The 26,138-nt window shown below is 33.1% G+C and overlaps 1 protein-coding gene across 4 annotated transcripts in view; it reads right to left on the minus strand.

Annotated features, from left to right (window-relative positions):
* Positions 1-26,138, minus strand: part of SNX13 (sorting nexin 13) — a 122,966-nt gene that overhangs the window by 38,281 nt on the left and 58,547 nt on the right. For all 4 annotated transcript variants that reach the window (XM_046669580.1, XM_046669578.1, XM_046669579.1 and 1 more), the window contains 9 exons: positions 23,548-23,669; positions 23,360-23,461; positions 21,956-22,044; positions 16,787-16,870; positions 13,254-13,392; positions 12,532-12,620; positions 8,672-8,771; positions 7,591-7,784; positions 54-158 (listed from right to left, as the gene is read on the minus strand). In XM_046669580.1, coding sequence (XP_046525536.1) covers positions 54-158; positions 7,591-7,784; positions 8,672-8,771; positions 12,532-12,620; positions 13,254-13,392; positions 16,787-16,870; positions 21,956-22,044; positions 23,360-23,461; positions 23,548-23,669 — 1,024 coding nt within the window. The remainder of the gene's footprint in view (positions 1-53; positions 159-7,590; positions 7,785-8,671; positions 8,772-12,531; positions 12,621-13,253; positions 13,393-16,786; positions 16,871-21,955; positions 22,045-23,359; positions 23,462-23,547; positions 23,670-26,138) is intronic.

Genomic DNA, 26,138 nt, shown 5'->3' on the forward strand with positions numbered 1-26,138 from the left:
CATATAGAAATATACATTTTTTTCAAGAAAGATATGATAAATGTATATAATACCTTCCTTTGAATGTCATCAAAGATTTCAGGGGTTGGATCTTCATGATTCAAAGTATCTGCTAATTTTGCTACCAAATAATCATCAACAGTAACTCTTGGAGATGCCTAACAGAGAAAAATAATAGTGGTAATGATCTTTGGAGTTTCTAAATATAAGTTAACCCTTGATAGTAGGAGAATTAAAAAATGGAATCACATTACTGAAAGTAATTGGCACAAAGCCTTTGCTTTGTAAATGACACCTTGATGTTTAAGGCTGAAATAAAATAGGACCATCTCATGATCATAGTAGACTAGAAGACAAACATGGATTTTAAATCTTGACTTTTGCTGAGCAAGTTACTTCTCACTAGGTTTCATTTATTCAATCTGCAAAATGGAGATAATACTACATGAGATTATTATAAGGATTAAAAAAGATTTATGTAAAGGCATACAAGCACAGTCACTGGCAGATAGGAAAGAAACACGGTCATCAGGAGTTATGTTTAGCATTCAGTAGTCCTGCATGTGTATTTAATAAAATTGCCAAAAGAATAAGCCATGTGTTACTTATCATTAACACTAGAAACAATCCTCCTAGATGGCCTTTAAGAGAGACTATTCTTATCCTAAATTTGGTTTTATAATGCTGCAGCAAAGTTCCAGAGTGATATGGGAGGGAAAAAAATCTGAAAAGTTCATTTGTTCCAACAACTCCCATTTCAAAGTGCATAATGTGACAGACATCACACAGAAATATAAAATCTGATGTCCAATGTAAAAAATCACTTTATTGAAAGAAAATAATGCTGAAAAGCTAGGAATATGGCCATTTTGGCATGTCAACTTTGGAGTTTTTAGTTCAGAAGGCTCTGGAAAGTAAATGAGTGATGAGGAAGGTAACTTTTAGAGAAACTAGCAAAAGAATGCAATGCTTAAATAATTTCTCTATGCTCTCCAATAGAATATCTAAGGAAGAGAACGGATAAATCAAGAAGAGGAGAAAAAGTAAAAGTAAGTAAGTAAACAGCAGGGTATAAATGCATATAGGAAAAGAGCTATACAACTTCTACTGCTCCCTTGTTAATTCATCTCTTGTTAGTAAATTTGAATAGGTCGTGTGGTGGTGGTTTTCCTTTTTGAAGAGGGAGGAAAAGGATGCGTATTTACTGTTTGACTGTATATGAGAGGGTGTGGTGTGGTGTGTGTGTATGTGTTTTCCCAAGGAACAGGAAAACTAAACAACTTTATGTGACAAAGATTAGAGAAGAACATGATGTTAGTTTTGTCCTTTCATTTGTCCTCTAAGCTCACTAAACTCAGTTTCTAGGAAATAAGAAAAGGCAAATTTGAAAATAATAACATTTTACAATTATTTAAATTTTGCGTATAATCTCAGGTACGCAGAATTAGATTAAGCCTCATCCTTAGTACAGGGTGACCAACACTTTTGGAGAGGTATCATGGGACACAAACTAACCAGACCTTTCCACTCAAAAAAAGTAATATAGAAGTATTTATACACATTTGTTACTATTTTAACTTAAAAATACAAAAATGGGTGTTTTTCCAAAATTATCTGTTAATCTGTATTCTTTACTTTTCTATTACACAAATGTGGTTATTTAAACAAAACAATAGGATTAGTTAGTGGCAACTAGTAATTAATAGGATTGATTAAATAAATGTTTAAGAAAAATTTTAAATATATTTTTATAATGTTTCTATCATCTGATAGAGCGATTTATTTTAACTTTTTAAAACTCTTTATCAGATACTTAAATATTGTAGGCTATATTATTGTGTATTCTTAAAATACATAAATATAAGACTCTTTAAAAGAAGAGTATACATATAATAGGAGTAATTTAACAGAAAATGTCTATATTTAATAAAAAATAAACAATTACTTTTCTTCTTATTTCATGATCCCATGAGGTATTTTTACTCTGTGTTTCCTTTTTCAACAATACTTCTCTGATCTGCCTGCAGCCTTTATTTAGGACATCCTTTTCTTTTACACAGTGGTATAACTGAATACAACCAAATGTAAAATTCACTTTGACTTTCAGCTCTGCTCTTAAAGCCTACATCACACTTCTTCTCTTATCAGTCTAATGTGACGACATCAAGTTAAATATCTTTTTAATAAAATCATTTAGGTAGAGAATAATGGAATTTTACTGACAAAGACAGCAGGTTTTCAGACCTGTAGGAATTTGCTACCAGCTCTCCAAAAAATGTCCATAGACTTTGTATCTACAGGCTTGTTTAGTAGACCAGTTGTTTGTCAATCGGGTCCTTTGCATCTGTGAACTCATCATATAGGCTATCCACATCTAAAATGTCCATTTTTAAATACTTTTAAATACTTTTTTTTTTGAGGAAGATTAGCCCTGATCTAACATCCACTGCCAATCTTCCTCTTTTTGCTGAGGAAGACTAGCCCTGAGCTAACATCCATGCCCATCTTTCTCTATTTTATATGGTACACCCGCCACAGCATAGCTTGACAAGCAGTGCATAGGTCTGCACCTGGGATCCGAACCAGCGAACCCCACGTCACAGAAGCAGAACGTGCAAACTTAACTGCTCCACTACCAGGCCGGCCCCTAAAACACCCATTTTTAAACACTTTAAAGCATAACAGATGTCATCATAAATTAAATCTCTCCTCCTCAAGGAAAATGGTTTTAAAATACACACATCATTTAAACTTGTGAGCGTGAAGCTGGATTCCAAATAAATTACAGTGTTAGTAAAGACACTGAGAAAATCCTGTTTAAACTGGCTTTCCCTTTCTGGGATATTTTTTTGAGTTCACCACAGCAATATTTCCAAAAAATGAGTCATGTTTGTTACTATGAGTTTTTGTTATAGCCTACACATAAATACTTCAGGTCAGTCCATCCTTTTCAAGTTTCCTTTCAGCTTTTTCAAAGATTATTCAACAGTTTTGGAGAAAAAGCATATAAATTTCAGTTTACCATAATTCCTTTTCCCATACTCATTTTTGATATATTTTCCAATTAGGGAAGGGCATTATTCTTGTCCCATTCTTTGAAAATATGATTTTACTGCAGGCCAACATTTTAGCATCTTTTCTATGGCTGGCAACAATGATAGATAGTCATCTTAAAGGCAAATTCTAAAGATCTGTTGACATTTTTACAATGTGAAAAATATCAGCTTCTACATTTTTTGAAGAAACTGAAAGTGGACCAAAAAATTTTATTATGAAAACCTCAATACTACAAGTAAGCAAATGATATCTGCTTTTAGCAGTGTTATATAGTAAGAATACATGATATTTAGCAGGTAAGAGCTTTTCATTCTCTTTGGTAAGAAGTTTATGGACTGAATGTGATTTGCTAAAATCTAGGTTGGCACTGTCTGCCAAATATGCAGACAGATGAGCAAAGTTTGTTTCATTTTTCCTGTAGTTTATTAAAAATCTTAGAAATCAGGAAGGTATCTAAAACTGCATTTTTTCAAATCAAAGTACCTAGACACTATGGGAAATATACTCTTGTTGCTACAATTTGATGTAACACAACATACTAGAGAAAGCATGATTGCTGTAAGATCTGATAGAATAAGCTGTAAACTTTAAAGGGCCAAACATGCTATCAAATTTCCCTTCTCATTTACCCACAGGATATTTCAGTTTAAAGCTCTGAATCATAAAACGTAATTCTACTCAGTTTTACAAAGCAATGAAGGGAAAGATAGGCCAATGTGTGTTCATTTGTGCAGTATACCTAAGTTAACTTAGCCACTATTTTCAAGTGATCATGGGGTCTTTTGGGGAGATGAAAAAAAAATTTTATTGACCTAAAAGTACCTGCAATATTCAGTCTCCATAGTTGCTTTTCATATCCCCTATCCACCAAGATCAATCCCAAAATATTTTTTGTACATTATGCAGTATGCTCTATTTTGGTTATTTACTCTCGCTAATCCAGTTATATGGTTCCTTCTATCTGTCATTAAAATAACCCAGTCGTTTAGTCTTCTTTTTGGGCAGTGTCTGGATTATGCTGGTGTTGGTATTGCAATCATTCTCATTTTCATTATCTGAAATTTTATAAAATATGGCTACAACATTCATAATGTAAAAATTAAACAAGTCCTATCACAATACAAAGCACAGGACATGAAAAGTGAAAGATGGACCTTAACACTCTGATAACAATGCACTTAGATTGTACTTGGAGTGATACACAATGCAGGATCCATTATTGTGAAGAGCAAATAATGACTGCCAACATTAGAGGTCAAGGGGAAAACACAGCAGTGACTACAAAAGATGAATAATCCATGCTGGAGTCATCTGACACTAAAAACATGTTGCTTTCAGCCCTCATAATTCAAATAATAGTATGGATTTTGTACCTTTTCTCAACCTTCTGCATTCATTGCTAAAATCTGGGACTGTCTGTGTCCCAAGGAAGGGTTTCTTGAGATACAGGATGTCTTTCAATGCTAAAAAGAGAGATTGCCTTCAAAAGAACAACAAACTCATAATTGATTTATGAGCAGAAACAATGAGAGCCAGAAAATAATGAAATGATATCTTTAAAATGCTGAGAGAAACTGACTTAAATAACTGTTAATTTTTTCATTTTTCCATTATAATTGTAGTCCATATTATTGGACTACAACAGAATTTACTCTGTAACTTACCTTAAGAATTAACATGCAAAAGACTTAGACTTCACACCCTGAAGCACCGTTTTCAAATAGCAGAAACGCTTGAACATGTGCATGAAGAAACATGAACAATATTCAGAGCAGCAGTGTAACAGAAAAGAAATGGAAAAAAACCAAATGCTCATAAACATTATCAAATGTAAATAAACTCTTGTATATCTCTGGAATGAGATAATTCAGTGAAAATGAACTACACCTGCATACATCAACAAGTATGGATTTCAATATAATGGTGAGAGGGAAAAAAGCGATACTCATAGTATCATTCCATTTATATAAAGGTTAAAAACAAAGCTAAGGGCTGGCCCCGTGGCCGAGTGGTTAAGTTCGCGCGCTCCGCTGCAGGCGGCCCAGTGTTTCGTTGGTTCGAATCCTGGGCGCGGACATGACACTGCTCATCAGACCACGCTGAGGCAGCGTCCCACATGCCACAACTAGAAGAACCCACAACGAAGAATACACAACTATGTACCGGGGGGGGCTTTGGGGAGAAAAAGGAAAAAATAAAATCTTTAAAAAAAAAAAAAAAACAAAGCTAAGCAATATATTGTTTAAAATATATATGTATAGGGGGCCAGCCCAGCAGTTCACTGGTTAAGTTCGTGTGCTCCACTTCGGCGGTCCAGGGATTGTGGGCTCAGATCCCAGGAGGGGACCACTACACTGCTCATCAAGCCATGCTGTGGTGTCATCCCATATACAAAAAACAGAGGAAGACTGGCAAGAGATGTTAGCTCAGGGCCAATCTTCCTCATTATAAATAAATAAATAAATAAATAAGTAAATAGTAAAGCTGTATGGGAAAGCAAGTGAATAATTACAGAAACTGGCTTCACCAGGAAGTAAGGAAGCAGGTGAACATGATAGGTGAGGATGGGTAAAGCATAATTAGGGATCTTCAAAAGCATAGTGAATGTTCTATTTCTTAAGCTGGAAAAGGTGAATAAAGGTGTTTGTTGTATTACTCTTAAAACTATGCTCTTGAGTATATTTCATCAGGCAAAAATGTAAGCAAATGCACTAACAGTCAGTTTTCAAATAAAATTCATTATTTAAAATTCAAATACAATTTTTGCATGACTAAGTATAAATTAAAAGCTGTTCTAGTAGAGCCATTAAAAGTACTGCAGCATGAGTAACCTTGAATCTTGAGGATTTTTCTGTCCACATTCATGAGGAATATTGGTTTGTAATTTTCTAAATAATGTCTTTGTCTGGTTTTGGTACCAGAATGACACTAGCCTCATAAAATGAGTTGGAAACTGTTTCTTTTTTCTATATTTTTTGGAAGAGTTTGTGAAATATTGGTATTATTCTTTCTTGAGATGTTTGATAGAATTCACCAGTGAAACCCTCTAGACCTAGGCTTTTCTTTGTGAGATGATTTTTAATTACTAATTAAATTTCTTTATTTATTATATGTTCTATTTCTTTCTGAGTCAGTTTGGCAATTTATCTTTCTAGGAATTTGCCCATTTCATATAAATTGTCTAATTTGTTGTCACAAAGTTGTTGATAATATTTGCTTATAGTCCTTTTAATTGCTATAGGGTTGGTGGTGATGCCCCCTCTTTCAATCATGATTTTGGTAATCTGTGCCTTTCTTCTATTCTTGGCCAATCTAGCTAAAGGTTTGTCAACTTTGTTGTTCTTTTCAAAGAACGAACTTCTGGTTTTATTGATTTTCACTATTGTTTTTCTGTTTTCTATTTCACTGATTTCCATTTTGATCTTTACTGTTTCCTTTCTTCTGTTTGCCTTGGGTTTATTTTGTTTTTCTTTTTCTAAATTTTTAAGGTGAAATGTAGAATGTTGACTTGAGATTTTTCTTCTAACTAGGCACTTAAAGCTACACATTTCCCTCTAAAAACTGTTTTGTTGCACCCCATAAATTTTGATATATTGCGTTTTCATTTTTATTCAGTTCAAAATACTTTCTAATTTCCTTCTGATTTCTTTTTGACCCAGAGGCTATTTAGAAATGTGGTGTTTAATGCTCAAACATTTATTATTTCACAAAATTCCTTCTGCTGTTGATTTCTAATTAATTCTATTATGAGAAAAGGGTATTACAGGATTTCAATAATTTAAAGTTGAGAATTGTTTTATGGCATAGCCTATGGTCTACCTCGGAGAATGTTCCATATGTGCTTGAAAATAATGTTTATTCTGCTGTTGTTGTTAGGAGAAGTATTCCATTGATGTATTAGGTTTAATTGGTTTACAGTGTTCTTCAATTCTTATATATCCTTGGTGATTTTCTATCTAATTGTTCTATCAATTATTGAGAGTGGGTATTGAAGCCTCCAACTGTTATTGGGGAGTTGTCTGTTTTCCCTTCAGTTCTGTCAGTTCGTTTCACGTACGTTGGGGCTTTGTTGTTAACTTTACAACTGTTTTATCATCCTAATCAACTGACTCTTTTATCGTTATAAAATGTTCTTCTTTTCTCTAGTAACAATTTTTGTCTTCATATCTTTTGTCTAAAATCGGTATAGCCTCTCCAGCTCCGTTTTGGTTACCGTTTGCATGTTTTATCTTTTTCCATCTTTTTTCTTTCAACCTATCGTGTTTTTGAATCTAAAGTGTGTATGACCTTAAATCTTGAGTTTGTCATTTAGTATTTACATAACCTTGGCCAAGTTAATTCAATTTTCTAAAAGTTAGTTTCTTTACCTATGAATGAAGACAATAATACACAATAAGACTGTTATTAGGATTAAATGAAATAATGTTTGCAAGGTAGTTGTGCCTAGCATGAATATTTCCAAGTATTACAAAAATTATTATTAATGATATTGCCAAACAAGATAAGAAAACAGTAATCAAAATACATCCTCACCTTTTCTGATAAATACTGTTCATAAATTCCAACAGCAGCTGCTCTTAAAAGACCTTTGGTTTGGTTGGTTTGATGTTTCCCATCCTTCTGACGACTTAATAAAACTTCTAGCTGCTGCTGGGCTGTAACCCGGTATCCTTCCACTGTCATCCAGAAGAAGAGATGTGCCTGACCTCCAGTTTGCTGCATGTAATCTACCAAACAAAATCCAAAACAACATAGATATTAATGTCATACATTTTTGGGTGCATACAGCTGTATGACAAGTAAGTTAAGAAGGATTAAAGTTTCAAATACTTAAAACCTACATTTTCAAAATGTTCAGCGAATGCTTGAGGTGAATAAATATTTATATCATAAAGTGGTTAAGCTAAAAAGACCAGTTATATAGGATACACAAATGGAAGGACATATTTTAGAAAAACATCTCATTTGTCAAGATAAAATCTCTAGGGGATAAAATTAATACAGAAGGCTTCATCAGAAATAAATTACTTCACCAACATGCAGCTTTTGTTTTCAATAAAGATTATTAATCATAATATTAATATTTTCATAAATATTAAAAACAAGGATTGGGCTTTTCAACAAGCCATGCATTTATGTTTGTGGTCATGAAAATGAGGAATGAGGGAGTCTTGCTAAAATGTCCTCCAGATGAAAGCAATTTTGATGTAATATTAATAAAGTTAATGAATACTGATATCAATTAAAATAGTATAAAAACAAAGTCCCTCCCCCATTCATGCACAAAAATGATACAAACAGGTTATATACACTATGGATGTCTAATAAAGTACTCTTTTCTCAAATAATTTAAATTCGTAGTGGAACCTCCTAGGGTTTATTTTAAAAGCAGTCTAGCAAATGCACATTAGAGTTACAATAAGCATTTATTTCCTTCAAAACAAAATAAAGCTCTACCTCTATGGTTTCCAAAGAAAAAGAAACATTTCAGAGACTGGGGATGGAGGTGAGACATATTTGGCATGCTTAATGTTAAGTATTTAAAATTTAATAATATTAACAAGTATTAAAAATTTCAAGGACTATGTTATTTTCATAAAATGGTTTTACCTACCCATAAAAAATTGTAGTGCAACATTGTCTACAAGAATGCTGTCCAGGGGGACTGTGCAAAGTTTCCCAAAGTTTGCTGCCAGTTTCACAGTATTTATTTCCTACAAATAAAAGTGAATGTAGGTTAATATTTTATCTATTCACTCATTGGGTTAAAGAACTTTACATAGTCATAAAAAATTAAAGTGGAATAATAACAAAGTTTTCACCTTCTCGGACATGTGAGTTCCTAATAAAATAGTCTCAGCTCAGTGAATCTCCTAGAGTTATTTTAAGAGTTGCTTGGTAAATATATATTAAAAGTATGATAAGTGTTCATTTTTTCCAATACAAAATAAATCTAAATGACTGTATTTTCAAGTATTCTCTGTCTCTAAATCTTCCAAACGAAAATGAACATTTTAGAGGCAAAGGGGATGTCTGAAATGCTTAATATGTCCAAGAATAAACAAATCCCAACACTTTCAGGTATAGATTGAAGTCTGTCTACTGTGAAAACAGAAAATATTTCCAAAGAGTAATTTTGCCCCTAACAGAATAAAAACCTCTATAGTCTTTATAGAAAATCTCTCTCTTTTCAGACTACCTAAACAGTAAATTATATATATCTTTTCAAAGCAATACAGCAAGGTAACTACCTACATATAAAAAAATGGGTTAAAAATTTAGAGAATGTAAGTTAAGCACTGTACTAGGTACATTACACACCATAACTTCATTTAATCTCCACAGCAATCCTATTGGCTAAATATCACCAATCCCACTTAACAAATAAGAAAGCTGAAGATCAGAAAGGTTGCCCATGATCACAAAGCTGGTAAGAATGAGTCAATGTTGTCAAAGCCTGCTGCCTTTTCCACTACAAAACATGATGTTTCTGTGAACTGCTTTCACCAGCTTCTCTGTACTCCCAAGTCCATATCTCACTACCTCCTACTGTTTTAAAAAAAAAAAAGATAGGCAGGTTTTCTAAAAGTTAGATAGGCTGCCTTATTCAGGGGCAGATACTAAATTAGGTATAGGTGGTACATAACGGAGAAGGAAGATAACTCGAAATAAGAAGGAAAAACTTCCTTTGTAATTAGTATCTGCCTTCATATAAGTACTGAATAACAACAGATAACTGACTTAACATGTCTGGCATAAAGCAATCTAGTGCCAGCACATGATTTCTCCTAGCTAAGTTTTCCCTCTTCAAATTTATCACCTCTTTCTCCTGCTCAGAAGTAGCTCCACAGATACTAGATGGAGAAGAGTATTCACTATAACTTTATTTCTAATAAAAAGGATAAACGGTCTTCTAAAATTTCAAGATGAGTAGCATGGTTAAAAAACTACATCTCTGTGGGGATTCTGAGTTTTCTTCCAAAGGAAAACACTGTATGACCCCTATTGAAAAGGCAAAGCTTGATATTCAAAGCAGAATTGACAGGCTTCCAAACAAGGTATCTAAATTTTAAAAGGATGCAATATCAGCAAGTGTCTGGGCAAAGAGACTTTAACTAATGATGCTGAAGGATCACTAACTCTAAGAGCTACATAAGGCAACTAACTAAAGAAACAATAAGCACAAGTGAAACTACATGATTCTTCTATTCTGAATTTGCATGGGTATATAAACTAGTTTTAAAATTAGTTAACTGAAACAAAGACAGACATATACATACAGACACAAATACAACAAATGTGGGCTTCAAGTAATGTGAGTTATACTTAGTCTAGCAAACTAAACTCAAGATTTTTAAAAGTAAGGCTTCCATTCCCTACGGAATTTATTTTTTTTATTTTATTTTTTTTGAGGAAGATTAGCCCTGAGCTAACATCTGCTGCCAATCCTCCCCTTTTTACTGAGGAAGACTGGCCCTGAGGTAACATCTGTGCCCATCTTCCTCCACTTTATATGTGGGATGCCTACCACAGCATGGCTTGGCAAGCGGTGCCATGTGTGCACCCAGGATTTGAACTGGAGAACCATGGGCCACCAAAGCGGAACACGTGAGCTTAACTGCTGCACCACCGGGCCAGCCTCCCTTAAGGACTTTAAATACACTACAAAATTACAATACTAGAAAGTCATAAATAAACTTTCAAAATAGAAAACCAGTACAAAAAAGGCAACTACACTAAAAACTAAAAGTAGCAAAAGAAAAAATGTTTTTTTGTCTTCTAAAGCCCCAAATCTCTGCTCTCCTTTATAGTAAAACTCCTAATCACTCTTCCTAATTCATCTCTCCTCATTTTCTCCTAGACTGACTCCAATTAGAGTTTCTCTCCACCACTCCACCATCCTATCACCAGAGGACCAATAATCCCCCTGGTGGCAAACCCAATGGTCACTCTTAAATCTTCATCTTACTCAACTGATTAGTAGCCTCTGACATACCTGATCTCTCATTTCTTCTTTAAACACTTTCTACACTTGGCTCCTGGCATACACGCTCCCAGGCTTTCCTTCAATCTCACCAGCCACTTACTCTGTTTCTTTAGCTAGATCTTCTACTTTGTCTTAAACTCTAGTAACTGAAGTGCCTCAGGACTAAGTCCTTGGTATCTTTGTACTTAGACTCACTCTTTCAGGTAACCTCATCCAATCTGTTAACTTTAAATAAACATCTGACAACCTTGAGGATTCTCAAAGTTCATCTCCTTCACTAAACTTTTCTTTGAACTCAAGTTTACCAATTAGCATGTCTGCTTGAATGTAGAACAGGGATCTCAAACTAAAATATCCTAAATTTGATTCTCTCTTTCAAACCTCCTCCTTCCTCAGTTTTATCCATTTTGATAAACAGCAACACTATTCATGCAGTTGCTCAGGCCAAAATACCTAGGAATCACCCATGAGTCCTTTTTTTCTTTCTCACTCCATATTTAATCCATTAGGAAAGCTTGGTAGCACTATCATATATCCAGTTGCTAATTACTGCTCACAGCCTCCAAAGACATCTCTTACTGGACAAAAGCATTAGTCTTGTAAATAATCTCTCAGTTTCCATTCTTGCCCCAATCACTCTGCCACAATCTATTCATCACAAAGAGCCATAGTAATCATTTTAACTCATAAGTCAGATCATGTCACTTGCCAGGGCAAATCTCTAATGGATTCCCATCACAATTAGAATTTAAAAAATTCTTACTATGGCAGGTAAAACCATATATGTTCTAACCTCCAAGGTTCTTCTCCAATTTCATGCCTACTACAATCCTTCTCATTCATTCCATACCAGCCTCAGTGACCTCCTCTCACTCACCAAGCACTTTCCTGTCTCAGGGCCTCTACCTTTGCTCTCACCTGTGCCTGAAAGATTCTTTTAAAAAAAAAATTCCACAGCACTTTCTCACGCAGAGAGATTTCTCTGCTCAAATGTCACCAAATCTCTCAGCACCTATCTAAAATACTCCTAGACATTCTCTACCACTCTGCTTTATTTTTTTTCATTTTTTATAGATTTTTTGACATTATATATCAATTTACTTATTGGTTTATTTTCTGACTCTGCAACTAAAATGTAAGCTCCATGAAGAGAGAGATTTTGTCTATTAGGTCCATCTAAAATGGTGCCCAATGTACAAAATTCAATAAATGTTGAATTTTGAATAAATTATAAAAGAGTAGATGAATAAATAAATCAAGAAATAAGAAAGCTTTATTTACTTTAGCATTTTTCAGGCAGTGTTTTAATCTCTTTAGCTTGGTTTAACAACTATTTATCATACTACATTGTATAAGAGAAATTTTTTCTCAAAGTTCCACTGTGGAGTGCTATGCTGGTTAATATCCTACTTTTTGTCATTTGCTAGACATTTTAATGAATATAGATTATTTATAACTAAACATTAATTCAAAAGTACTTTACTTACCTTGCCTGACTGCAACCGCTGTATTCTTGAGTCACATACTTTCTTTACAAATAATAAGCTATTTATTTGGTTTTTGATAGTGTTGATATCTAAAAACAAACAAATTGATTATGAGCTAGAAAGTGGTGATGTTATTTGTAAAATACTTTAAACACGCACTTACTGTAATTTAACATCATAACCAATGAAAAGAGCAACTATTTTACTTAAAGAAATAATCTGAAATTTTATAGTAAAATTATTTAATTAAAATTAAACCATGCCATGGGCCGGCCCCTTGGTGGAGTGGTTAAGTTCGTGCACTCCACTTCGGCAGCCCAGGGTTTCACCAGTTCGAATCCTGCGCACAGACATGGCACCGCTCATCAGGCCATGCTGAGGTGGCAGCCCACATGCCACAACTGGAAGGACTCACAACTAAAAATACACAACTATGTATCAAGGGGCTTTGGGGAGTAAAAGGAAAAAATAAAATCTTAAAAAAAAAACTAATAACTAAACCATGCCAATTATCTTTACTTTAGAGATAATTGTGATAATAATAATCTCACATTCAGAAAATTATAATGCCTTATTCTTAGAACATGTTAACATAATAAAGAAGATTTAATTAAGGTGAAAATGACTAATAGCATAAAATGACATTCTGATAAATTAAAGTTTTGTTTGAAGATAAAGTAATCATTACACAAGTAAAACATTCTTTTACTTAAATTACTTACCATCACCAGCTGTATCTAGAGATCGAAGATACTGTAATTCTTCTGCTGCCTTATCTCTGACTGCTTCTAGCTCTCCAATATTGTCACTCAATTTAATAATGTTCATAAAGGCCTCATAGTTGCAATTAGAATCACGGATCTGAAAATAAAGTTTAAAAAACAGGTGGGAGGAGGTCTCACTTATTAAGGGAAAACAGAATCTTGAGTGCCTACCATGTGCCAGGCACAACTTGTCATATCCTCAGCATTTATAACAAAACAAAATGAAATCTCTGTACTCACGGCACTTACATACTCGTGCATCACAGACTATAAACAAAGTAAATAAAATATATAGCCTGCTAGAAAGTACAGAAGCATGCTCAGAATGTTTGATGATAGCAAGAACATCATGATGGGATGGAGACAAACCAAAGAAAGGTAGAGGAGGAGAAGATGAGATCAGTGGTAATACAGGAGAAACCTGGTAGGGTACAGCAAATGTCTTGGATTTCACTTTGAGTGGAATGAAAAGTTACTGGAGGGTTTTAAACAGAAGAGTGGCATTCTCTGACCTAAATTTAACAGAATCACTGTGATGATATAACTCTGTTATTTTGTCTTTCTCTCCAGCCACTCGCTCTTTAAAAACAGGAATGGAGTAGATGGTTAAGTTGGATTTAACCAGAGTGCAGTTTCACCAGGCAAATAACAAAATGAGAGAGAGAGAGAAAAGGTAGTTGAGGATGTTGTGAAGGGGCTAATTATTATGACTGCCAATAAAAGTTAAGCTAAGTAAAGCAGTAAGGAGAGGTATGAAAAGTAGCAGATAGGATATTGTCCATTCTCAACAAGGAGTCAAAGAACTGGGGATTATATAAGTGCAGAACTATGGAAAAAAACTGGCCAATAAGCACATGAAAAGATCAATATCATTAGTCATCAGGGATATGAAAGTTAATCACAACAAAATGACAATGCCAAATGTTGATCAGAATGTAGAGAGACCAGAATTCTCAAACAGTGCTAGCGGAAATACAAAATTGTAACACAACTTAGGAAGACTACTTGGCAGTTTTTTTCACTTTATGTAAATTTTACTTCAATAATAAAAGAAAGAGAAGGTCACTAAAGACCTGATTTTTCTCAGAATATATTTAAAAAAACAAGTAAATAGCCGTTCATTTATCTGCTCTAGTTGAAGATAACAATATGAAACAATTACATAATCTATTCCACAGTCAGAGACAGGACTTAACATCGACTGGTTTGTCTTAAAAAGAAATAAAATACATATTTAGAGATGAATAATGCAAATCCATCCATCCTATTTTTAGAAATGACATAAAAACTTAAAACTATTGTTGGGTAACACTAATACTTTAGAGAGAACATATGTTACTATCACACTGCTCTAAACTTTTCCTTTCAACTAGAAATGAACCATACAGTTAGATGTTATTACTATGATAATTTAACTGAGTGAAAGAATAAGAACTGAGCTCATTTTAATCTCTATTATTATATGCATATATGCATATATAAATATGCATAGTTTTCCACAGAAATAATATCAAAAGAGCATAAACCAGACAACAAAATAGGCTAAAGATCCTTTATTGATAAATTCTCTTTTAAATATATTTTCTAGTATTTTATTGCAAAGTACAATAGTGATCAACTGCTGTTCATTAAATAAAAAAGACTCAAGCATCATACGCAATAGTAGTTACTAGACTAGCTATGGGGAGAACAAGTAAAAATTTGGTGGTTTGAATTCTTTTTAGAGTATGTGTTAAGTCCCCCCAAAACGTTTTCACCATCTAACTAATTAGTCATTTAATACAAGCTCAGCAAAAGAAAAACTGAAAACTAAAGAAAATTATAAATAGCAATAACTCCTAATCCTATGCGTGAAAGATAACCATAACACTCTGTGAACATGCATCCTTTTCTATACCACAGGTAAGATTATACAGTATGGTATCCTGATTATTTAAAGTTAGTATACAACATCCCTTTTTCGTGCATTACAAAAAAATTTTTTAAGACAAGTTAACCTTACTTTATTACTTAAGTATTTTTAAATTTTACCTGCATTTTCCTATTTCTGAAAAACTTTTTATTACATAATCCATACTCCTTGTAAAGTGAAACATAATAAAAATTAACTTTCATAATCCTCTCTATTAACATTTCAGTCAATATACATTGTATCAGAATTATAGTCATTCATGAATATTTATATACTTATTTTTTAAATGTTATATATCTACACATGTCATTTTTAATTATCCTTTTTATATAAAAATATAAACATCCTTTCATATTCACCAAGATACACTACCATATTCTTTTTAGAATGGCTTCATAATATTCTATTGTAACATATGCCATAATTTATTAAAATAATTGTTTATGTGAGAAACTTAAATTGCTTTCACTTTTTTAGTATTATAAGCAATGCTGCCATTAACGGCCTTAAATACAGATGGTTGGAAATTTGCTTATTATCACTTTAGAATAAATTTCAGGAGTAGAATTCTTAACCAAAGGATACGCAGTTTTAAAAATTTTAATTATGCAGATATGCATTTTTTTTAAGTTCTTGGTAGAGCCTAGTAGGACTCTTAAAAAAAGCTGACAAAGGAAAAGAAGAATCAAGTTCTGTGACCTCCAGGAAAGGCTCCAGGAACACAAAGTTAATAAGGCAATTTCTGCCTGCAGGTAACCCACAATCCAGTGGGAGAGAAAAACTTTGCAGCAGCAACAACAACAATGGCAAGTTTGATAATATTACGGGGAAACAAAGAACAATCAAGTAGTTTCTTCCTAAGAAAGCTAGACTGAGTTAATAGAAGACAACTGCAGAGAAGAAATTCCAGATTCAAGAAAATGAATCAAATACCTAAAAATATATATCAAAGTATTCCCAGCAATAGCCCATTTATAACTCTTCTTTAACTATAAGTTTATTGAAGAAAAGCATACATAATCAGAAAAGAAAAACAAGTAGAGCTAGTAAACTTAGTAATCACTAACCCTTTGCTATGTCTGACAGACAAGAAAGCTACGAGTTATCTGCTTATAGACACACTAAGCAACTTATGGAAACAGATCTAGAACACAGATCTTCTCATTCTCAGTCTAGTGTTCTTTTCTCCATATTTTCCTCCACTATACAGTATAAAATGTAAAGTACATACTATTTAAGTAGTTGAGATCACATGTTGTATTTAAAATCAAATAGCAGCTTTTTTCAAAATACTCATCATTTATACACACAGGTAGTAAAATAATTTTAATTTAAATAAGCAGTAACAGCACTATAATTGCAAGAAAGATTATCTTATCGACAAAATTCTAAAGAGAATTTGGCTAGAACATTCAACATATTAGCAAATAGAAATGCTAAAAATATAAACATTACCTTTAAATATAATTTTATTTAACTTCTTTAATAAATTATTGCTTAACCATCCTGATCTCCAAATTGTATTTATACATTTTAAAACATTGTTTTAGAAAGACTTGTAATTTCAGAAAGTACATACCATCCATATGATATATTGATTAATATAATCAGGATCACTGAGTTGATTTATTAATGGAAGAAGAACTCCTCGTGCAAGGATTTCCTGGACAAAAATTTTAGAAAACAAAAACAAATTTAATCTAATATGCTTCTCAAATCAATAGCATAAATTTCCTAATACAATGCTGTTACTTAAGAAAGTTATAATATATGTAAAAATAAAACTTGATAACCAACACAATCTTATAAAAAGACGAACCAGTTAAAATAAATGAGATAAAGCTGCCTGTATCAACTTGAATACATCTCCACAAGGACAACTAGAGTTGAGCGGAAAAAAGAAAAACCATACCTCTAGTGTATTAGCATTTACATCAGTTTTTAAAAGGCAAAACATGGCACTAAATGTGTTTATGGATTCCTACATCTATATTAAAAGTATAAAAACAAAGAGGAAAAGTAAAAGATACACACCAATTTTAGAATAGTGGTTACCTTCAAGGGAGGAACAGAGCAACTACAGTAAAATATTAACATTGGTTAAATCTAGGTAGTTGGTTCATAAATGTCTATTGTATTTTTTTCTATACTTGTCTGTTTGAAATTTTTCCTAAAATAATAATCAACATCTTAATACAATTATTCACCATTCTCTAGAATACATCTTCCCATTCTCTGTAGCTGTTTATTCTCCTACCTATTAAAATTCTGCCCTTCTTTCAAGAACTGACCACAGAATCAATTCTTCAATTAAATAAATCCTGATCACTCCACCTGAATACTTTTTTACTTATACGCTTAAAACAAACTCATGTCTGGTATTTATGGCATTTATCTTACCATTCTCTATGTAATTGTGTATCTTCTACTTTTCCAATACATTACAACTATCTAGGAACCTTTTGTATATGAGTGAGATTAATCAATTGTTCTATTCTTTTATCTACCTTCAAAAATATTTACCCCTCATCTTCTCAAGGTCATTGTCTTAAACACGGCAGGCATTTGATAATTAAATGAATCGAAATAAAGAAACTAAGAATTTAATGCTGATTCTATTAATACAACATTTTCACCTGTTATTAATCTTCATTCCTTTATGGCTGTGATATATAAATTTATGAAACATCATTTCTTAAGAATACTGGAGAAGTTAAATAACTACAAGATTAACAGGACATTTTCACTTTTCTAAGTAAAGGACCAATTTATTTATTCCTTCTTTCCAGATCTCTAATTTGTCTGGGCCATTTTCTGGTATAAGTTCAGTGAAAATAGTTTTCACTTTATTTTCTTCTAGAGAAATATTTCATATAAATTCTACTTTTGTAAGCTGTCCAAGTCTCTGACAACTATTACTGCATGATGAATTAATATTTCCAGAAGTCACTGCTGGAGGCTCCAGGAGCTTTCTGAAAAGTCTTTTGAAATATCTTACAGTCTCAAATTAGAAGGAATTGCTGCTCATTTTTTCAAGGTTAGCTTTAGACTCTAACATCTTAAAAATTGTATTTATTTATATAATTCCTTCCTTCATAATTATGTTTCTGGCCCCACATGCTCAAATTTTAAAATGTGCTTCGTAAGGAGAAAATTCACAAATAAAAAAATGTTTTTTGCAAATTTCTTTTCAAAATGAGAAAAAAACACAGGGAAGAATTTTTAATAAATTTTGTGCTTCTTATTACTTAATGCAATTAGCCAATCTGTCTTAGAAAAGTACTTTGATCTTCTAATTGCCTCATAAAGGGTTTGGTTAGTCAAGATGTAATCACATGACTCAACAATTCCTATATAGGTTCTCATGAGAGCTCTAAATATTCCAAAATAAGTAGCCATTTCTGTATAATTTCTACTTGAAGACAAGCATCAGCTGTCAAATATGAAGGCTTAAAAGATACAAAGTCATTGACGCCATGAATCTTTAAATAAATAAAATGTGGTAATGAAAAGAAAGTAGAGGCAATTAAATACCAATTATCTCAGTCAAATACTATGATTTGTACAATCCACACAAAGGATCCATATAAAGGCAAGAAGTAAGAACTCTTTGATCTGTTATTTAACCTGAACAAAAATGTCTTTGGGGAAAATTTGAATTTAATTACCAACAAAAGAAAACTGATAAAGAACTATCAAGTTAAAAGAAAAAAAAACTGATTTGCTGATGGCAGTGCTCTATAATTACACTCACTCAATTGGATTTAACCAAAATGAAATGAAATATAGGTCTAAAAGAGCAATCTATAACAAAACAAAGCTGCTCTTTAAACAATTCTACTTATTTTAAACTATAAAGTCACATAAGAAGGTAGATCTTCATTCACGTCTCCTAAGAGTCAGCTTAACCTTCCAGGAGCTGCAGTAGCATGTGCACCATAGCGAGCAAGAAGGACAAACAGGTTTCCTCTTGCATTAACACTGATTCTCTGATGTGCCAGGCACTGTGATAGCCACTAAATACATAATGATGATAAATACGGATAGCCCCTGTTCCCATGAGACTTTCAGTTCTATTGGGGGAAATAGGCATCAAGTAAGTAAACACAACAACCAAATTATCATTTTAAAATATTGTAAATGCTATGAAGCAAAACAACTGGGTACTTACCAAAAATAATAGGGAATTATGAGGGGGCTTTAGATTGGGTGGTCAGGGGACGCATTTCTGAGGAAGTGAGAAATGAGAGATGAATACAATTTAGCCAAGAGAATAAGGGGAATCATTCTGAACAGAGGAAAAAGAGTATGAGACAGCCCCATGGTGGGGAGAAAATGGCACTTATGAAGAAAGCCGGTGTGGCTGGAATACAGTGATGGTACGGCATGAAAGCCAGAGGTAAACAAAGCCAACTCATGCAGGGCTTTGTAAGCCTCTGGAAGGTCTCAAGATCTGAAAAATCTGCTGAATGATCATATCATTTACTGGGATGCAGAAAAGACCAAAGGGTAGACAAGGTATGGAGGCAACAGTAAGATTTCTATTTTGGACACAAAGTTTAAAAGAGCTGCGAGTTAATCAAATGGTGATTTCAGTGGGCAACTGGTCAGAGTAGCCTGGAGTTCAGAAGAAAAGTCTGGACTAAAAATATAAATTTGGAAGTCATTAGCATTTGGATGGTGTTTAAAGCCACAGGGATGGATGAGCAAGAAGAGGGCCCCGGCCTGAAGAACTTGGACATTTAAAAGCTGAGAAGAGGAGATGCTAAAGTGTATAAAGGTGACTAAAAAGGAGACCTAGGAGGAGAAAAATCAGAGAAAACAATGACATGGAACTCAAGAAAAGACATAGTTTCAAGAAGAAAAGATGGCCAGCCACGTGAAATCGTGCTGAGACACTGCCTAACAGTGACTGTCTGGATTACCAGGTAGACAAAGACTCTAATGCCAAATAGATACTCAGCATGAGTGCTAAAACTGATTAACAGTATCTTCTTTCAGTGGTAGATGTGAATTTAGTGATAGACATGCCAGGTATTTACCACCCTTCATGATGACTAGTCCAAACAATTGGTCTTAACAATATATAATCTATCAGAGTCTTCCCATCAAAACCAAGCATTTTCTACTCACTTCACAGTACCATTACCCTACCTGAGAAGTGCACTGAACTCAAACTAGGTTGTTATTAAGAAACCGTGTGATATTGCTGAAATAATAACATACAAGCATAAAGCATGCTCCAGAAATTGGTATCTTTTTTGCAAGATGGTAAACTAAAGAGATCATAAGCTTTCATTTTTATAAAAATCGGAAACTTTCATTCTACCCATTCAACCAGGATAAGGGCTTATGCAGCCAGCATTTCTCAATCATAAGTAGCAGCTAAAGCCAAAATTTTATTCTTTACCACTTGTACACAAAATTTTACTCCAAAGGTGTATAACCAGGGAATAAAAAGTCCAAGACTACTTACTGTACTGTTCTCATCTGACTTATTCATTTTCCAATTACAAGAAGCTTCCCATTTTTTTTTTGGAGGAATATTAGCCCTGAGCTAACATCTGCCGCCAATCCTCCTCTTTTTTTGCTGAGGAAGATTGGCCCTGAGCTACTATCTGTGCCCATCTTCCTCTACTTTATATGTGGGACGCCTGCCACAGCATGGCTTGATAAGCGGTGCACAGGTCCATGCCCGGGATCCAAACTAAGGAACCCCGGGCCACCAAAGTGGAACTTGCAAACTGAAGTGCTATGCCGCCAGGCCCACCCCACAAGAAGCTGCCTGATTTTTTTGAAAGTTTCTATCTGGAAGTGTTATTTTTTTTTTTTTTTAAAGATTTTATTTTTTCCTTTTTCTCCCCAAAGCCCCCAGGCACACAGTTGTATATTCTTATTTGTGGGTCCTTCTAGTTGTGGCATGTGGGATGCTGCCTCAGCATGGCTTGATGAACAGTACCATGTCAGCACCCAGGATTCGAACTGGCGAAACACTGGGCCACTGCAGCGGAGCACACAAACTTAACCACTTGGCCACCAGGCTGGCCCCTCCAGAAGTGTTATTTTAATTAGCCTAATTTAGGTAAATTTATAGGCAAAGCTATATTAAAGAAAATTTAAAACATATCTTTGTTACGACCAAAAATCCAGTACCTAAGTCTCAATCAGCCAGTTCTCAGAGTATTATCTAGGAACCTCTGAAGGGTGGGGATAGAGAAGCATATAGTGATATTTCCAGAAAACATGATGGTATGATGATATCATCAATCAACTAATGGAATGTGTGCTTACGTAGTCTTGTGTTTCAAACTTTCTTAGTTTTGGGGTCAGCCCAGTGGCTTAGCGGTTAAGTGTGCACATTCTGCTTTGGTGGCCTGGGGTTCGCCAGTTCAGATCCCAGGTGCAGACATGGCACAGCTTGGCAAGCCATGCTGTGGTAGGTGTCCCACATATAAAGTAGAGGAAGACGGGCACCGACGTTAGCTCAGGGCCAGTCTTCCTCAGCAAAAAGAGGAGGATTGGCAGCAGATGTTAGCTCAGGGCTAATCTTCCTCAAAAATACAAAAGAATTTTCTTAGTTTTAATTTATAATTCAGTAAATATTGATAGATAACACCCACATATACAAAAGCTCTTTGGAGTCCTCAGTAATTTATAAGAGCATAACAGGGTCCTGAGAGCAAAAATTTTGAGAATTACTACTCTAAATTTCTTTACAGCCATTTATTTGATACAAGTTTAAGCTTACCCTGACAAAGTATCGCATGATCTTGTTCTGGAAATCTCCAGGAGGTAGCAATAAATATAATAAGACCTCACACAAATCCCTCAGGAATCCTAGAAACAAAAAAGGTAGCTATAATAACATTAGAAAATATGAAATCTCAACCTACTCTTGATATAAAACACACAAAGGTAGAAATAAGCAGTTTCCTGATTATACTGGCTTATTACTTTAGTAATTAATTGGTACATATTGGTATTCATTAAAAATTCCTTCATTATTCTCCAAATAGTAGCTATTCATTAATCAAGCTAATATTTTTTTTATTCTGCTCAGTTTTACCCTGCTTTTTGAATCATGGAGAGATTTCAATTACAAATGTGTTCTTCCCAAAACAATTTTTAGTTGTGCCATATAGACTGCACTTCTACCACACGTTAATTATGTTTGCATACTTAAAAGTTATTTGCACATTTAAAAATATATCTGTAATTCTTTCAATAAAGCACCACAACTATCTTGGCAGGCAATAATAAAAGAAAAAAAGTATGCTCTTCTGTTTTACTGATTTACATGGGCTCGATTTACATAAAAGTACAGCACATCATTGTATCTATTTCTCACATTTAGTTATTTCATATCAGTGCTAATGAAATGGCAATTAAAAATTGAATTGCACAATAAATATAAAAAAGGAAAGGAGAAGAAAGGGAAAAACAAGAAAGGAGAGGCAAAGTACAGAAATAAAAGAGTTGAGCATTTTAAAAATCTAAGAAAATTTCGACAGTGAGAAATGTCTTCTCTAGTTGCTTATATGCTGACACTTCCTGGGAATATAATTATATAGCTGATTCTCTTAATCAAAAAATGTGCCAAGTAGTAAAGACTGTTAGTCATTGCAAAACTTGGAAAAGACAACCCCCTAAGCTAAAGCTTATCTGGTCTAACTTTCTACAAAAAAAAGACAAATCCACTGTCCAAAAGACAAATCAACTCTATAAATTTTATTTGAAATCACTATAATCACTCCCTTGAAAAATATTTTAGGGTAACAGGTGTACTCTTGAAATGGACATAATAAATTCAAGAGGAAAGATAAATTACTATAGATCAAAAAAAAGTAAATTTATAATTATAAACTGTTTGTGATTACTATATTTTAAAAGAAGACAAGAGAGGTAATCTTTAATTACCATTTTTAAATTTTAAATATGACCTTTAAAAAAGAAAAAAGAATCTGGAAACTACTTTTAAGAGTTAAAAAATAAAATGAAATAAATAGTAACAATGTCTTTAGTGTGCTACTTGTCCTGTAAAAATAATTTCATCCTTAGAGTTTACCCTTATATTTGTTCACTCATTCTGCTAACTTGTCCCTAACCAGTTTGAACAGTTACTGTTCTCAAAAAGTTAAATTGAAAAGAAAACCTTCTTCATCTTTGGGAGAAGTGCACACTAGATCACGGCAAACGTTCTTCTCCATTTCAACTTCAACTTCAAAGAAGGTGTCTACAAGATCTTCTGCTGAACCTAGACAAAGAAAGGAACAACTTAAGATATACAGAATGATAAACAAATTTTAAAATCCTAATTTTCAAATAGAATAAAGATATTACCTTTTACTTGATCATCTTTCTCTGTTATCTTCTGTTGAGCCTTTCTGAATACTCGCAGGTGTGTGCCAAAATCATCTACAATGCGTGTAGTAAAATAAGGTTGCCAGTCTATTTCTTTCGACCTTATAAAAAAACATATTACATAAAAGCATTATATAAATGTTTTTTTAATCACAAAGTATAAATTCATTTTAATGACTACCGAAAGACAACATGATTATCACAGGTACTGGATTTATTTATACTGAGATTTTGTTCATTTAACTACTATTACATCTTAGCACTCCCTTTCACAACACCCACAGTATATTAGATCTATTTGACTAAGTCTTCGAACAATACTGCTTGAAGTGTTTTACATGCTAAAGCTTAAAAGTACCAAGTGCTTAAAATAAATAGGAAAAGAAATTAATTTCTTTCCAGTTAAATCTGAAATGAGTCTGACAACAGGTATATTATGCAATTTCTCAACTCAGACATAAGAAGACATCAGGGACTCAATGTTTTTGCTTGCTTTTAAAAGAGCATTTGAGACATTTCTTGGTTTCTTCTGAACCCTTTCTAAATTCTCCACATTCTTCTATTCAGTTATATAGTCCAAGTTCTGAAACAAATACCTTTGCTATGAGCCCAAGTAGTTTGCATATACTAGCACTTAAAAACTTGACCATTTGAAATAACTATCATCACAAAGAAATGGTTTAAAGATTGAGTAAAATACCACATCTACCCACAAAAGAGGTGATTACTAATTTTATTAAGTAAATTACCTAGTACTACCCTATTTCAAAAGCAACAGACTTGAAGAAACATAGCTAATTTAGTACACCAGTGAAACAGATAACAAATACAACAGATAAGCCATAAACAGTTCACACCTCTCCTTTGGATTAAGTGATATTTTTAAACAAACATTTTTTTTAATGCTGTTTTCCTTAAGTTAGCAGTAAAATTAATTCACTTTTAGGAACATACCAAGTAGATAGAAGCCAAAGTCTATTCATGAAGATGCTGGGCAATGGGGGAGCCAAAAAAAGTACACCATAATTTATTACGTTAATTACTCACATATGCATAATAAAGAAGCTAGTGAAGAAGCTGACTGGATTACTGTCACCTTTTGAGAGAAAACTTTTAAAGGTGGCAATGGCATTAAGGAATATAAGAGATGGCTGTTTTCAAATAAAAACATAAATTATTAATACTCATATACTAATTGTTTTTTAAAATGCACAACTGTGATTTTATTATAAACATAGATATAAACTATAAGTACATTAACACAAAAACAAATTAACATCAAAAAGGTAACGTGAGCTCAGGGGTCTGAAGAGGGATTAACATTATTTAGAGTATAAGAGCCATGTATATAAGCATATAATAAACTTGGTAACAATACTCAGCCTCAAGATAAAACCGAAGATAAAAACTTAAACCTAGCAGTCCCTAGAGTCTCTTTTTTTCTTATTTAAAAAAAAATCACAATCTCTGTCAGCATCTTTCAAAAATCTTTACATGAATATTTGCACAAAATCATTCATACCTAACAATTTTATAAAAACAATTTATTTGGTATAGGCCATTAGCTTACTTAATCCATAAAAGGTTCATTCTTACAAATTTAGAAAAAAGCAGAATACATAATCTTTCAAGTTACATCTGTTCTGCTTCATGACAAAATGCTATTTATATAACTTACTGAAATTTTCAAACAAAATATTTACTAATTTTAGAAGGTATTTTAAACCCATCTCAATTCATTATAGAGGATGCAATGACATTTAAAATGAGAGAAAATTAACAAGCAATACAAATACATAAAAATTATTTTAAGTTTTAAATATAGATTTCTACTTTCAATATACAAGTATGCTGGGGGGGGGACAGAGAACATACTATTCTATATCTCTATCCAAGGTCATTATTTTCCCTCTGCTCAACTCATTTTCACGGAACACATGCAAATCTAATAGAAATATCACCTCTAAAGGAACTTTTCTAGTTTAGGAAGATGAGAACAACAGTAGTACATTGCTTCCACTTATAAATTAAGAAAATATCTACTAATAATTTCTAGTAGTATTTGTCTTAACAAAATTTGAAAATATTTTGGAGACAGTGAAGTACTTTCTAAAATTGTGGTGTAGGTAAAAATGGAATGTGAATATAAATTTAAAAAATCATGCAATTTATGTAATAGCCATGCTTCCTTCTATTGATCCATATGTAACTTTCTATTAGAGCTCTTAATATCAATTCTTTTTATATCACGCCCACAGAAGGCTCTTTTTCAAGTTGTTTAAAATATTCCCCCATATGATTCCTAGTCTATTAAAAATACCAGATCATTACACAATGAATCCTTTTACCTTTCATTTTATTATTACCTATAACCTTTCAGTTCTTGAATTTAAAAATAAGAGAGCATATTTCCTATATGACCAAGAGAATAAGTGATATATTCAACCCTACCCTGAAAATACAAAATTTATAGTAGGTCCCTGAAGCTTACACATCTTGACAAAATCATTGCCACAATTATGAAGGTTAACTATCAATGCAAACAAGCAAAGAAGTTTTAATTAAAGCAT

This window comes from Equus quagga, chromosome 8, assembly GCF_021613505.1.
Source record: "Equus quagga isolate Etosha38 chromosome 8, UCLA_HA_Equagga_1.0, whole genome shotgun sequence".
Classification (NCBI taxonomy): Eukaryota; Metazoa; Chordata; class Mammalia; order Perissodactyla; family Equidae; genus Equus; species Equus quagga.